Here is a 16,107-nt window from a genome sequence, read left to right as displayed (position 1 = left end):
TCAGACATGAGAACTTCAACTCTCAGGGAAAGATCAGCGCTATGGAACTCAAAGCTCAGATCTCCAACTGATTCCAGCACAGCCACCATTTCTCTCTATGCTTAGTTCAAGTAATCCAACATTTACTTCCAAGAGCACCAGAAGTCTGCAAGGCTGGAATTTAACACACTGTTTAGATGCACTGAGCAAAAGAATAAAATTTTCTTCTGGTTTTCTCATTGCCCAGCATGAAATGGAAGTACATGAATATACAAACTTAGTAACCTGCAGTGGCATTTTAATAGGGAACCTTTTCAGTCAGGATTTTAAATCAAATCTGAGTTCCCAGCAGTAGCTTCTATTTTTCATTGCACCCCACTGAACAGAGCAACCTCATTATTTCAAGCATGTTAGTGAGTTGCATTATAATCCACTGAATTGCACAGCAGGATTGCTGACACTGGTATATGCAACATCTCAGGACCCAGATTTTCATAATAAAGATAATGACTATGAAAAAGCTCACTGAAATCCATCTAAGAACTTCCACAACGGCCTGGTATCACTCGCCTTTTAAGGGAGGAGGACACTGTTGCAAAAATATATACTTTTAAGAAGAAAATCATGCTAGCAATTTATTTAAAAAATAAAAATCAGTAGAACAAGACCAGTCATGCCTGTTTTCTCTTTGACTTTTCCCATATCCCACCTTTTGCTTCTGACTGTCATTAGTTTACAGGGCCCAAACTTGGTCTTTGGACTGCCTTCAGAGGCTACATCCCAATCTTGCCACCACCATGCCCACATACACCACCACACCACTTTGCAACCCTCCACCTGCTTTGGACAGCCTCAGTCCCAAAAAAGCAGGTGGCTGTCCAACACAGAAAGCAGGTGGCTGCTGGTGGCAGGAATAGAATGCTTGTCATATATGGACCCGTTCTTAAAACAATCTCCTTTCTTGTCATTTGAAAGGGAGAGGAAACACTTCAATTTCACGTGAGAAATTCACTAAAGTGCTAACAGGAAGTTAACCTCTGCAGTGGCCAGCACAGAGAAAAAACTTAGCCCTGCTCAGCAGGACTGTTCCATGCTGCCAAGCATTTTACCCCATGGATGGGATTTGTAGCAAAATGGCAGAAAATGCATATAACAGATTGTTGGTGTGAAGCAAGGGGAATTCACGGAGGAACTGAAACTCTGGGATGGATTTTATGCATGCAATTATTGTAACTTGAGAATGGCCTCAGGATATCACTTTCACAGGAGTGACATCCCTAAGTGGGTCTTAGTGTTAAAACCTACAACTCATCTCTTAATACTCTAATTTCAATTGCCTTTCCTTCCTAGCCAGGACTGGAAAGACGAGCAAACACTGCTGGAATAAACTGACAGCAGCCAAACTGCATTTTTTGTAATGATGCTTAGGACTTGTTGCTCACATGTCCCACAGTCAGACCCCACAGTGGGACTGCCTGCACAGGCAAACTATTTGGTGGCTGTTCTCAGGCATCGTGTCCTTCACCAGGTAGAAATATATGGCTTCAGGAGAAGTGAATTTTCAATTCTCTGGATAGTAGTAGTAATAAAACTGATCTAGTCCTGATCTAGTGGGTGGCATCTCTGCTCATGGCACGGCAGGGGTCAAGAATTAAATGGCTTTTAAGTTCCCTTCCTACTCAAAGCACTATGATAAGCCAGAAAAAAAAAATTCCAGTTGCATTAACTAAACATCATATTTAAAGTGAACTGAAAGCTCCTATTTGCATCTCAACCTTATGTGAACCTAAAAAAACATTACTAGTGTGACTCAAGCTGCTGTACAAGTGGACTAAAAACGGGACTGAAGAAGTCAGTAGTATCATACACTGTAACCACCAGAGGGAGCCTGAAGGAAGAGTCAGGAAGAACACTACACCAGCAAGGCTTTAAGACACATTTTAAAGAGTATCTTTGCTCCAAAATACTGTAGAAACCTGCTCATTTCCTCCAAAAGTGATGCATGGCCTGGCACTAGCCCTTCTGAGCCATCTGAAGATATATCTCACTTAGAGTTGAAAATGGACCATTTAATACCAGCCCAAGAGAGGCCCAGTTCTCAATTCAGGTAGAACCAGAATTAGATTTTGGGCAAGGCTATATGTTTAGTAATTCACAGACAGTTCCTGTGAAGCTCTCTTTAAGAAAAGAGCAGGTTTTCTATTTCCAGTGTCCTTAGTGGGATACTGCACTATGAGGAAAAAAATCCCTGAGAAATATTCTTACCCCTTTTTCTCATCTTCCACAGGTGCATAATCCCAAAGAAATATCTTTTGTGAACTACCTTGCAAAAGTGAGCTGGCAGAAGAATTCACCCTTTCTCACTTTATGTAACTTCTGGCATATCTTAAACTATGTTTTTACCCCTTGTTGTTTTCTTCATTCATTATGCCTGCTGAGCCAGTGTTTCCTGAAGCTTTGATTGTTTGGTTGCTGCATAGCCACCTACTGCACAGGTGGCTATGTAGTACAAGCCAGCTGGTGGCAGTGAGTCCTTGGCATCCCTGAACTGCTGCCCATTTTTTGTACCGCCAGGGTTTTCTGGAGCCTGCCTGCATGTTCCTGCATCCCTGACATCCCTCACTCCCCTGGTTCCTCCAGCTGTCAGGATGATTTGCCTAGAGCAATCTGGTAGCCTGTGACTTCTTGGATCCCTTTGCTCCTATCCTATACTGATGACTTGGGCACTGTTAAAAACCTAAAGCAAAATCTATGCAGAAACACATTTCTGACAGCCAGCCAAGCAATCTTGATTTAACCTCAGAGATACCTCAGAGAAAGTTTCAGCAGAAAACATATTTGGATTGCCAAAGTTTGCCACCACAGAGGTTCAGGGGCACAGCTACCCTGTTTAAGCTGAATGCCTTTGCACTTCTCCCATATCCAGGTCCTTTTGAAAGTATGGAGATGCTGAACTGTAACCCTGGAAAAGCCCAGCACAGTCACAAGCCATGCAGTTCAGCTCAGAAGAAACAGCAACAGGGTTATCCTCTCAAATTCACCACTGATGAAGGCCCTGTCCCTTCCCTGCTGGCCTAACCTTCTGGTATTCAACAGTGGAAGAGGCAAGGCTGTTTTGGCAGGAGCAAGAACTCAGTTCAACACTTGGCTACTGTGCAGAGGACAACTGTCACTTGGAACCACACTTCCAACATGCTTCTCCTTTTTGTGTCCCTTTCACATTTTGCTGTCTTTAATAACTGTCTGTCTAGTTTGTCCTAGCAGATTTCTGAAACTATTTGGGTCAAGTAATAACCACTAAACTCCAAGACCGCTGCATACGAGACTCAAAAAACCTAAGGCATATAATTCATAAACCCTAATGAAAGGTTTTCTGTAACTTATTCTAGAATTGGTCACAGAAAAGTACTGAACTCATATACATCAACCCACAATTAATTTCAAAATTGTTAATACCTCCTTTGGCTAAAAATATAATGCTTGAGCCATTTTTATACATCTAAATTGCTGTTGAAATTGAATGGGCTTCTCTTAGCCAAGAGAAAAGTATGTAAAATTATACTTTTGGTGAAGAGAGGCAGCATTAGGTTTCAGTGAGGGTTCAGTCTAGCAGGGCAATGAGGAGGAAACTTGGAAAATGCTAAGACAAAACCTTTTAATTAGCCTTTTTTTTTTTTTTTTTTACTGGATGCTGGGCTGTGTTCCACAAGTGATAATACAACAATTCCACAGGAAGCTAAACCATGTATCTGCTGAGCTGTGGCACAGAAATTAGGCAAAAAACACTCCTGGGGGCAGAGTGAGACAACAAAATCAGCGTTTTCAGGCTACATTATTGTCTTGCCTCCTTAGAAAACATCCCTGTCAGATGACCAGGGTTCAGAATTCCAAGCAGATATAACATGTGTGGGGTTTTAATAAGGTTTGATTTTATCTCAGATGAATAAGACAAGGCATGGAATTATAATGCATATTTCAGACACAATGACAATACGAAAATAAGGGGCTCCAAAGTTAAAAAGAAGCTTGCTGGGCTTGCTCAAAAACTGAGTAATCAGATAGTTGCCATATAATAAATTTTTCTGTCCTCTCTTAGCTGTTGGACAATAAAATTATGTTAGAGGCATCTAACTGTATATACTTCATTAACATGATATTTTCAAAGAACAATAACACAATTTCTGTGCACTTGGAGAGAGGCAAATGAGAAATATTTCCTTTTGTTTTTTTACATTGTCCTTTCTTCTTTCATTGGTGAGCCCAATTACAAAGCCATGATGTGACTATGAATTCTTAATACTGCTCCCCTGGTAATTTGTACTTGGGCATTGTTTTCTTAGGTAGAATGACATTAGAGAAGCAATAATGTTTTCCCCAGCACAAACACGAATGGCTCATGTCTTATATATTCTGGCTGAGAAGGTGAAGTCTCAAGAAATTAATTCAGTCCATGAGCAACCACTCACAACCTCCTAATGTAAAAGCCTACATCATAAACATGCAATAGATAAGAGACCAATTTTTTTGATGACTTCGTTTTGTTGCCTTAAATTCCAATAACTGAAACTGGAAAGAACTGGACTCACGAAATGGCAAATAAGAAATGCTTACTGGACACTACACTAAAAACAGGATGTACCACAAAATATAAGTGGAATTAGATCTTGACCTAAGTTGCCTTTTCCTGTTTAAGATGACGGCTGATACAATTCTGGATGCAAGATACTAGAGAACAGAAAGTCTCTATTTAATAGAGATGTGTTGTCACAGGATTTCCATCTATCATCCCTACCTCCCTCTCCAAGCCTTCTAGCCCCCAAATTGGGTAAGCACAGCTCAGACAAGGGATATGTAAATCACACAGCATTGCTTTGTCCAGTCATACTAAGCATACAATGAATGCAAGGCCCCCTCATTAGGCAAGTACTGTATACACACAACTTTCAGCCCAATCTTTAAAAACTAGAAGTTTTTAAAAGTCTTTTCCAGTTACATCCCAAATAAGTATTTTCTAGCAGCTGAAAGTTGCATTAGGTAAGAGTGTTCACCTGTGTCAGGTCAGTGCTGGTAATTGCCAAATACTTGTGGACCTTTGTATGAAACTCTTTTCAATTCCTATTCCTAAATTCTTGCTAATTCAACTGTGAGCTCATTTATCCTTGCAGTGCAACCGCCACTACTCAGTGACCCAGTCACACTGCTGACCACTGTCCCTGAACTAAAGCCGTGAGACACCACATTGAAGCCAGATCACATTAAAATAATGAGTGGGATTGTGTCTTAGTAACAAAAAGCAGCTTGAGTACCTTTCCCAATAACCTGATTACATGGGCTCACGCACACACCATCCATCTTGTGCCCAGCCTTAGATCTACTGTCAGGAAGAGAGCCCATAAAAGAGTTGCCAGTGTGATGGCAGATTGTGTTGTCCTTAACTATGCTACTCAGTGCTGCCTTTATTTGTGCTGTTTACCTTCCAAGAGAACAGCACACCAAAATGAAGGTTTGATTAAGGCAAAGGCAAGAGTGAGTTTAACACATGCCAAGAATGGATAATGGAAGAGGAAAGGTAGGAAAAGAGAATCAGAGAATAGTTTGGGTTGGAAAGGACCTTTTAAAGGCCATCTGGTCCAAGTCCACTCTGCAATGAGCAGGGACATCTTCAGCTAGAAGAATATGTATCCGAAATAGAAGACATGTTGGCCTTAGTCCACCTTCTTATAGCTTCAAGACATAAAAATAGACATATAAACGTGAAGTTTCACAGTTTCTGCAGTTTTTATCATATTGTCATTATCAGGTGACTAGTTACCCCAACATCTCAGTAGCTCTGGAAGGAGAAATTCTAAAGGACATGACAGTGGAATGGAGATTGTGGGAAGGATGAAGCACTTGGCAGTGTCCTCTTTGAGCTGGGCTCCCAAGTGTGGTGGCAGCAAGGCAAACATTACCTGTGTTTGTCAACTCAATTAAATGCATATTCTGCGTAAGAATTCTGTATCACTCCTACTTACTGATTTTTATTTTATTGCATTAGAAGCAAGGATATTAATCTTGCTCCATGCAAGAGCTCTTATATTGCCTTCTAGGACATTTGGAAGTATTGCTTTTAGTTTAAGAACACATTTTTATTCTCATCATGTTTCTTCCTCCCTGCCAATATTTCAGCTTCATCATTAATTCATGAACCATAACTCTGGTGAGAATCAGCTCTAGGCTGATAAAAAGAATTCCTGTTTTTTTTTTTTTTTTGTCTCTCAGTTTACAAAAGATACTTTTTAATAAGACAGGAGGGTTACACTGGAAAATAAAATAAACTAGATTTACATTTTCACAGTCAATAGAGAATGTGATGCATATATTATAAACCTAAGCTAGGTAAAAGGGCATTATATCAAAAGTTTTTTAGTCTTCCTTTACATGCAGCCAACTCTGTAGTGGGTTTTTCAGAGCACCATGGAGAATACCCAGCATCCAACTTACAGCTTGAAATATCTCTAGAAAATCTGGCTCTCCAAAAAAACCAGATCAGAACAAACTATACCCAAAAACCCTGTTCTATTAGGAAATGTAATGAGCAAAAGAAGGGTAGATAAAGCTATGGTCACAACACAAAGAGAGTTATTTGGGGCAGAACTGTCCCATCTTCTGTGCACATACTGCCAGGAGATAGCTGGGATACTGCCACTACAAGGTTAAGTGTAATTGCCCCTGGACAACAATATTGTTTTTTTAGGAAGAATCCAGTATAGTTCCTCCTAATTCTGCAATGGCGGACAGAACTGATTTACCAATGCAGGCTCTCCCCTTAATTTTATGTCTCCTGATAAGAGAGACATGTCTCCTGATGAGAGCAATCCTTGCCAGAGCACAGCTCACTGTCACTGTGCTCTCTCCTTCCTGAGTATTCAACTCGAGTGATCTCAGGGCTCATTCTGATCTTAATACTGCAAATTATTTCTTGAAGAGAATCAGAAACATTCCTGGAGGCATGGTATTAAAAAGGTAATATGGCCAATGCTCTGAGTACGGGCATATTACCAACCAAGCAACAAAACAGAAAAGAAAAATCTCTACTCTGATATTTAACATTCAAAGAGAAGGTTAATTCCAGTGTAACCGCACAAATTAAAGCATAGGGCAATATCACAGCAAGTTAACTCAAAGGTATTTTACATACCAAATTACAAAAAATCCCCATGATTATGATTTAAAATCTGCTTCTCTTGAAGGGTAAAATAACTCTAGTTCAGTTTTCATTCTTCCACCTTTTTTGCTACTTTTACATAAGTTCTCCGTTGGACAAGGACAATACAGAAATTACATGGAAACTTTTCTGTGTTCAAAGTTTATATCTGCTACAACCAACATTAGTGGAAGAGATATGAGGCAACGATAACACGACAAGGTGCTGCTAGAACTGTCACACACCTAAGAAAGATTCTCCTCAAGACCAAAGTGTCTAAGGGGATCTTTATGGAAACACTAGATAAATGAAAATCACAAGATTGCACAAGATCACACCCTGTGCAAGGTGACTTCAGCGGGACTCTGAACTCATCAGAGGTTTGTACAGTTTATACTACAAAACTGAGCAGACTCAGAAGGAATTTTTGACAAGTCTTCTAGTGTTATTGCAGTACATTGCCAATTTTATGGGTGGAAGCATGAAGATGACTATAATCCCTCTGTTACAGGCAAAACATCTGAGGCTCAGCATTTGAGAAAGCTTTAGATGCTTCACTACTTGTCACAGTGGTAGATTTAATTATCATGTCACAAAACATGGTAAACTGAATGTGCTGCTTACAGTGAGCTGGTGATGAAGAGTGGGAGAATCTGGCACAAGTAAAAGGAAGAAATAATTTGGATGCAAAAGTAATTGTGGAGCTCCCACAGAAAACCATCCCAGATGTTCTGGGTAATTTCAGATCTTGTCAATACAGAAACCCATCTATATTCAGCCAAGGGGAGGAGGCTCATTCCCTACAGCACCAGGGGGCAGCCATGGTTGTCTTGGCTGCATGACACTAAAGAGGTGGAGACAAAGCCATGCAAGGTTGGTTTGTTTGGGCTAATTTATTTTATTTTTGAGTTTTGGCACACACATTTCCCCCAACCATCTTATAGTGTACAGGTTAAACAGACTACAGGATGATATTGAGTCTTTTACAAAGACCACAGACTGCTCCTAGAAGGAGCTGGGAATGTGGGAATAAACAAGAAGGCTCCTGCATGATATTAGTCCAGGGACATCTGAAGCACTGCTGTTCAATTACAGCTATAATAATGACCATACATGAGTGACCCAAGAGAAACTCCAAATCCAAAACAATAATTAAATTGGTAACACACCAAAACAGAAAACACAGTGTCAGTAGCTCAGCTGGCATGTTTCAACCTGGGGAATATTTACAGGTTCAGGCTCTTCCACTTTGACTGCAATGGCCTATGAAAAGCATCTGTAAGCTGACTACAGAGAAACACAGTATGCTGAGACTATACTATAAAATCAATACCAAAATATTGCAGAGTGAGCATCAAAGGAACCTTGAAATAGGGTGAAGGTTTGATAATTTGTGCAAATGCATTGTGTTCCCAAGTCACTGGTTTCAGCACAAGCATGTACACACCATTCTGCCCCAGAACCCAGATTATTGAAACTATTACCTTATTCACACCATCTGCCATTGCTTGCAGTGTTAACTCTCTAGGTCCATCCACAGTCTTCCCATTATCAGTTGGTCCCCAGCTGGCACTATATATATCTATGACTTGAGGCATGTGACTGATGGAGGAAGCCTCAATAATGTCTGTCATGAACGGCTGGTCGAGCATGCGAATACCTGTAGTTTTAATCAACATAAGCATGAAATATGCATTACCCAGCACAAAATGTAATCTCAGCACCTGCAGAAGGCCCCCAGTTACAGGTATTTTAAGTCACTGGCAGTTTTACCCATTCAGTAATTCTGCACTTGACATTCCCATGTCACTGGGGTGTGCTTACCCAACAGGATGCCAGTATTAAAAACCCAGCCACCAAGGCAGCATGGCCCAGAAAGACAAAGAATTTTACTGTTAGCTTTCTAATTACACCGTATTTTCCATCTACTCTTTGAGAACACTTTAAAAATAATAGAATTCAGCAGTTTCAGAAATTCAGTGCTTAAATAATATCAATGGCATTTAAAATAAGAGTTTGTAAGCTAGCAAAAACAAGCAAGGCCCCCTCCCTCATCTAACTTATATTCAGTTTTGTGTTCACATGTCATTAGTTTTTCAAGTAATTTTTCCATTTATTTTGGTGCATCTCCAGAATTTAATCAGAGAAGGGAAACATGCTACACAGCAATTTTCCTGGAAAAATATCATTCTGTCAACATGCAGATGGAATAGCAAAATACGGCCAGCATGTAGAGGAAAAAAACAAACTAAAACCCACTTCCTTTAACCCATGCTGCAGAAGAAGTTAAAGAGTTTAAATGATACAATCTTAGGACACGTCAGCTTCATAAAACCTCAGAGTGTTGACTCTAAGCAAGCCAGAGTGCAACAGACAGCAGTGCAAGCCCTAACATCCATCGTGCCTCACACACAGGACAATTTCACTGTCAGCCAACCTGTCACTTGGCCTCTGGATGAGACCTGAGTAACCAGGGATTCATTCCAAGCTTAATTTGTATCCCTGAGTGGAAGTTCAGCTTTTCCCAATGGTTTAGGACACAGATTGGGCAGAAATCAGTGCCAAACAGTGTGAGGGGCAATAAGGATCCTGATTTAGAAGCCAGAAAACCAATGTGTCAAATATAAGGCTGGAAAAAAGGTGGTATAAATTTCAAATAGAAATCAGACCAAAGCTGGATGTTCTTGATGGGCTAACTCGAGCTAGAAATGATGAAGTCAGATTCAGTGGGTGAGAAATTGCTTCCCATTCTTATAAAATGCAGATCTGCAATCAACTCCCCATTCATTCTGCAAACATGGACTCCAAACCATGACAGCAGCAGACCCTCAACTTTCATGGACTTCCAGTGCCATGGACCACACAGTGCACATTGTCCTCAGGCAGGGAAGGCTGAGGAGATTCCCCAAAATCTTGAGGGGATTTTACTACAAAGCGGACAAACACAGAAGATTATTTGTAGGCTGTTGGTCACCAGAAATATTGTCACACCTCTTGATTTTTAAGCAACCAGCTTGAAGTTACAGAGTTATAGGTATAATGTGGACATGGTCCAGACAAAATCCCATGCCTCAATTCAGATTCCTTGAAGAGTAACTCGAAAGAATGCAAATTTTGTGGAATGTCACATCCCTGATGGAGATGTTACCCTTGCTGAAGAAAGGAGACATTTATTAGACCTGCCCAGCCAGTTACTTAACTCTCACTGATATTTCTTGGGTAAGAGCTTGGCAAACATTCCTCTGTGCCCTTCTCTGGTGGAGATCCAGCTTTCAGTCATGTAGGTGACAGGTGAAATGTGGCCTTCCTCACATTCTGCTGACACTACAGTGAAACAGGGGCTGGCCAAGCAGAGCAGAGCTGTCCATGAACACACACTGTGGACCATCTCCAAGAAGCAATGGGTACATGCATGCTGATGTTCTGGTGTGGAACAGGGAAAGTAAAGTGAAATTCATAAGCATCTATGTCTGCCTGCTGTGCCTCAGTTCTCATCATGGAACTGTCTTAAGAGTGGGAAAACTGGATTCCTTCAGATTCAACTAAACTGACACATGGTGTGGAGAGCCTAACTCACTCCAAGCACTGTAGTCAGTATATATGTGCAGAGAAGAGCTCGTTAGAAGTAAAAATACCCAACACACCCAAGGTGTGGATGTTGGCTGCTAGGTACCACCTGTTTCATTCTCTGCATCTGCTCCTATAACTCTGCATCACTGTTAAAACAGAGGAAACCTACAACCACAGAGATATACAGCACTGCAGGTCCTGCCCTGTGAGAGCCTAAAGAGTAAGAGCAGCATGAGATTTGCCTTTTCAAATGGTTTTTAAGTGCAGCAGGAATTTATACTTTGCCTCCTGCAAAATCAGACTTGCCGCAAACAATTCTATAGCTATGCAGGGAAGAAGCACTGAAAAACAGCATACCAAACAGGAGCTGGTATACGGTGGAGCACAGCTGCTCTTTTGCACTGTTCTTGAAGAGCCTTTATTTATAAGGCCCTTGATTGAGAAGGCAAAGCCATGGAGAAATTCCTCTCTCCAGCTACCATGAAAAGTAATAAATATATGGTCTGACACCAATCTGCAGCCCTGTCCTGGGCAAAACCCTCTATCTCTGCAGGAGGAGCTCTGCCTGAAGCACAGTGAGCTACTTACACCTTGGATTGCTACCATACCTGCCACTTTGGAGTTGTACGCGACTCCCACGCCGCAGATGTTGTTGTTGGCAGCAGCAGACACCTCTCCTGCACACCTTGTCCCGTGGCTGTGAAAAGGAAGGCAGAGAGACCAGATGAACCCCAGCTAATGCACGTGCTGAGCTAAGCTGGATCACTGTGAGCTTGTTTTGCCTCAGTCAGCTCCAAGTGCTGCAGAGGAAAACCATTCCATGGAAAACTGTTGAGTACTTGAATAGTGGCATAAGTTCATTCCTTGCTGAAGCAGGCAATATCCAGTTTCCCCTCTGCAGGATAAGTGATGCTTGGTCTGAGGTTAACATGTATCCCCACTGCATTTAACTGTAAAGTTATTCAGGCCTTTTCGTTTTAGCTTGTGAGCCAGTTCTGCCTCATTAACAACTCTTAGCAGAAACAGCCCCAGACAGAACAGCGTAAATACAAGATCAACATTAATTCCTTTATTTTTGTGTCTTGACAGCGTGACACCCATTACTTTGAACCTTATGGAACAAAGCCTGGCTGCCTTTTTGCTGTCTGAACACGTACAAAGAGCATATCCCTGCCCACAGAAGAAATGCTCCGGGAAGAGGTGAGTGCAATACCAAGCTGGAGCAGCAGAAGGGAGCCACAATGGTCACTGCACTCCTCAGCAGCACAGCAGCATATGGCTGGCCAGGCCCAAAGCTGTGGGACCTGCCGCTCTGATACAGGGGTCCAGGTGTGGGCTGCCACGTGGTATTTCAATAATACCTGGTGTCTGTGAAGTGCTTTACAGCTCTTAACAGAGACTCTTTAGCTGTACTGGCAGTTACTGGCACCACTGGCAGTGGCTCCTGCAGGAAGGGAGATTGCGTTTTCCTTTCTCCTAATTCATCCTAGAAATTAAACTCAAGAGAAGACAAATACAGAACATAACCTAGTTTTTAAAAAATAGCATAGCAGCAGAGAAACTACTGAAACCTGTGCTGCTGTCAGAGTTGTTTTTAGTCTAAGATGTTGAATATTTGACTCCCTCCTACTGCTCACATCAATCCACTCTGAGCATTGAAACTGGCCCTGATCCTACAGCATGCTAAGGATTCATACAATTCAAAATGCTGTATTTTAAAGCTTTTACTGAGTATCAGATGGACCATCCTGTGAGGCAGCAAAACTGGTTTAATCACCTTTTTTCATTCTCTTCCCCTTTAGGGGTGCCTGGCAAAGGTAAGTGTAACATTAATAAAAAGGTAAGAAGTAAGACATACTTTTTCCTGCTCTACTTGGGAGAATATATTTTTAGAGGCAGTTCCATAAAGAAAGATGATAAAAAATCTCATCTGCTTCCTTTTACAAAGCGGGCAGAGAAGACAGCAATACAGATTTCTTATTCAGCTGCTACAGAAATTGCTATCAACAATCAAACAACAAGACTTTCCCTCATGTTCTTGCTCAAGGAAGTGTGACAGAAACATAACAGTCACCTATGGGCCCACTACAAGGCACAGAGAAGAATAAATGGCTTTGTTGAAAATTTGCTTCACTAATGCTGAGGTGCAAAATATCACTGATGCTGCCAGATTACAGTGAGAAAAACTGTATTAGGACCTTCCTGACAAAAAAGTTTTTCCAGAAGGTCCCCTTCCTGTCCTGGCCTCTCCAGAGCAGTGGCCCACACAATGGAGACTGTAAACAAGCCTATTCCAGCAGCTCAGAGTTTCAATACTGTGCTGCTGACTAGAGAGAAAAAAAAATCACTTATGATTTAATGGAAATGCATTTGGTTGAATTATTAATGGCAAAAAGCAGACTTTTCCAACTCAGCCCTATTTGCTGTTCATGTATCATTGATAAACCCTTTGTGGTTTCTATGAAGTGACTCATGTCAGAAGAACAAATCACAGCCTTTCTCTATAGTGTTGGCCTCTTCCCTATTTCAATATTTAAAGTAAGAGGATAGAACACAAAAATATTTTCATCTGTGAACAAGCTACTTCAAAGTTAAACCATATATTAGCAAGTAGAGCAAGTCTTACGTAAACTTTATGTAAGTGAACACATTTTATGTGAACATGCATAAAAAAAGTAAGGGGGAGAAGTGAATCTGGTTGAAAAATGGTTTTGCATACTGTATTTAAAAAAAATACCTATACTGTTTGCTTTTCCTTTGAGAAAAGAAAATTCTTTTCTTCTAAAAGAAAAGCAACACTGCACTAGCTACGAAAATTTCACTCCGCTTTGTCTTTGAAAACAATTCTGTTTTAAAATCCATTGCCAATGGTCCTGTGTGTACCTCCCTACTGACGTATTTTTGAAAGTGTCAGAGGTGGCACAGATTTTTATTGAGGCTCATTTTCATCTGCTTTGAAATGCTTCTGCAGACAGCAAAGCACAGGACTCATCCATCCTGTCTTCAGCTGTTTGCAGGGGAGGGCTATGCAGAGCTGCAGTCTCAATAGCTGGGACCATTTGCCTTTCTTGACCAGTTCAGCTGCTTGCACTGGGCAGCAATTAAACATGCACAGCTCAGATGGGCACTTTGTGGGGCAAATGCAATCCCCTTTTTACTCACATGATATCGTCAGCCTCTAAGCATTTGAGTGTTCACAGAAGGGAAAGCATTCTCCTACTTTGGTTTGGATCCACAGTTAGCAAAAGATTCTTACATCTGAAGAATATAGGTTTCCAAAAGAGCAAATAAATTTTTCCCTGCTAACTCGTTAGTTGAGTGAGAGAGTATACAGAATTCAAAGGCCATGGGAGTGGAGATAATTACTGGTTATTTAGATCAGGGTAGAAATTCGTAATCTCATTGCTCTGAGGTGGAGAGCCCGAGCTGTGCCTTCTGCATGCTCACAACATGAAATCAGAGGGTAGTATGAAGCCAAGCAATCACTGATTCCTATGGCTACCTCTTCACTGCAGAATGTGGTACATGCCAACGTACTGAATGTGGCTCAGAAGGAGAGGGTGTTCAAGATCAGTCAGTTCCCAAAGTGGTTCTTAAAAAACACTGAGTTCTGTGGGGCTGCCTCTCATTTTGGGAACAGGGCTTGATTCAAGTTCCTTCACTGCTCCCACTGCTCCTCAGGCTCAAACACAGCTCTGTTCCACGTTGAACCAAGTGTACACTCTCCTGCTGGGTCCCCAAGCTGTGGATCTGAACACAGTCAAACAGTGAGTAGAGCAAACAAGAGAATAAACCCCTTGGCTGCCAAGCCATCTATGGGCCTCCACCCACAGCAGCAGCTGAACTTCCTGAAAGCAATTTCCTGCCTGAGGCACCACCCTTCCCTTCCAAAAACCACCCTGCATGGTTTCATAGGCCAGTGGCTGTTAGATGGAAAGGCCAAAGTGATTCCAGCAATCTTACAAAGCCCCAAGTGGAAGGGGAATTTGTGCTTACAAGCAGAGCAGCTGTGATTAATGAAATACTCCATGCAAAAACCTCTCCTATTTATTCTTAAAATCTAATGAACACATTCCACATGCAGCTGGCAGCTCACAAAAGCCCCTTGGTGATCAGTCGTCTGCTTCTTGTTCCACAGATCACTTGAATTGCTCACATAGAAACGTATTCTTTATGGAAGAAGGAATATTATGCTATCCTATTTCGAGTCTGATCCTTCTGCATGCATAAAATTCCATGGGAGATGCATCAGTGGCTGTGCAAAACAGAGCCTTTATTTCAGGTTTCTCTCAATAGATCTTCCATGTAATCAGGCCCTATCCAGATGCACCTGTGTAGCTACACGTAGAGACAGACAGACTGTCAGAGGCAGACAGCTGTTACCTACCAGTAACGCTAATTCAGGAGTCAGAAACCATGGCAAGAGCTTATAGAGGAATATGTCAGCTCAATTAATAGAATAGCAAAGAAATACACAGAGAAAAACAGTCACAGCTACTCCTGGACAGCTGGATATGGCGTACTGGTTTGCATCTTAACCTGCAGAAAACTAAGAATCTTGCATTAAAGCCTCCCTTATACTGTGAAGGCAGGAAAGGGATGCTCCACTGAATGTGTTGCTCCCATGATTTACCTTGCAAGACAGAAAATTCCCTGTTTTGCAAAAGAAATCTCAAGGTTCATCATATCATAGAGTGGTTTGGGTTGGAAGGGACCTTAAAGTTCATCGAGCTCCAATCTCCCTGCCATGGGCAGGGATGCCACCCATGAGACAAGGCTTCTCGGGGCCCCATCCAGCCTGGCCCTGAACACTTCCAGGGATGGAGCATCCCAGTATGACTAAGGTTCATTGACAAACAATGTTATACTTTCTAAGTATTGATTTTATTTTTTTTCTGAAAAGAAAGAACAGTAAAGGATATCTGCAAAGTAATTTCTCCATTGTTTTCCCCCTCCTGTTGCCGACCTGAACTCTCCATTCCCCCAAGAAACAGAGGAAAGTGTTGCAGTTCTCTGACAACCTGAATCATGTTGTGCTCAATTATTACAGATTGGGTCACAAACAATAGTGTTGCTCACCCTCAATTCTTCACTGAAGTGCTTGAGGTTAGCCAGGGGCACCTGGGACCTGAGACAACAACCTCTGCCACATCTGGAATGCTTGAGGTCTTTTCAAAGAGACTTTGGGATGTAACTGTCCCTCCAGGGAGAGTTTACTTTGCAGAACAGGTAAGGACAGCAAACTAGGCTCCACTATAAAACACTTGATAGCAGCAGAATCAGTGTTAAAGGGACTTGGCAGAACATATTTAATTTTATGAAGTTCCACACTGAAAACAACAAAAGCTACCATTACACACTAAAGCTAAATT

The 16,107-nt window shown here is 41.6% G+C and overlaps 1 protein-coding gene across 1 annotated transcript in view; it reads right to left on the bottom strand.

Moving 5' to 3' along the window:
* PCSK2 (proprotein convertase subtilisin/kexin type 2) overlaps positions 1 to 16,107 on the bottom strand; it is a 97,703-nt gene that overhangs the window by 11,294 nt on the left and 70,302 nt on the right. The window contains exons 7-8 of the mRNA XM_068186335.1: positions 11,344 to 11,432; positions 8,650 to 8,825 (exon numbers count right to left, since the gene is read on the bottom strand). Coding sequence (XP_068042436.1) covers positions 8,650 to 8,825; positions 11,344 to 11,432 — 265 coding nt within the window. The remainder of the gene's footprint in view (positions 1 to 8,649; positions 8,826 to 11,343; positions 11,433 to 16,107) is intronic.

The sequence above is a fragment of the Anomalospiza imberbis genome, chromosome 3, assembly GCF_031753505.1.
Source record: "Anomalospiza imberbis isolate Cuckoo-Finch-1a 21T00152 chromosome 3, ASM3175350v1, whole genome shotgun sequence".
NCBI lineage: Eukaryota > Metazoa > Chordata > Aves > Passeriformes > Viduidae > Anomalospiza > Anomalospiza imberbis.
The sequence above is the reverse complement of the archived record's forward strand: the minus strand, read 5'-3'. Positions and strand labels throughout refer to the sequence as shown.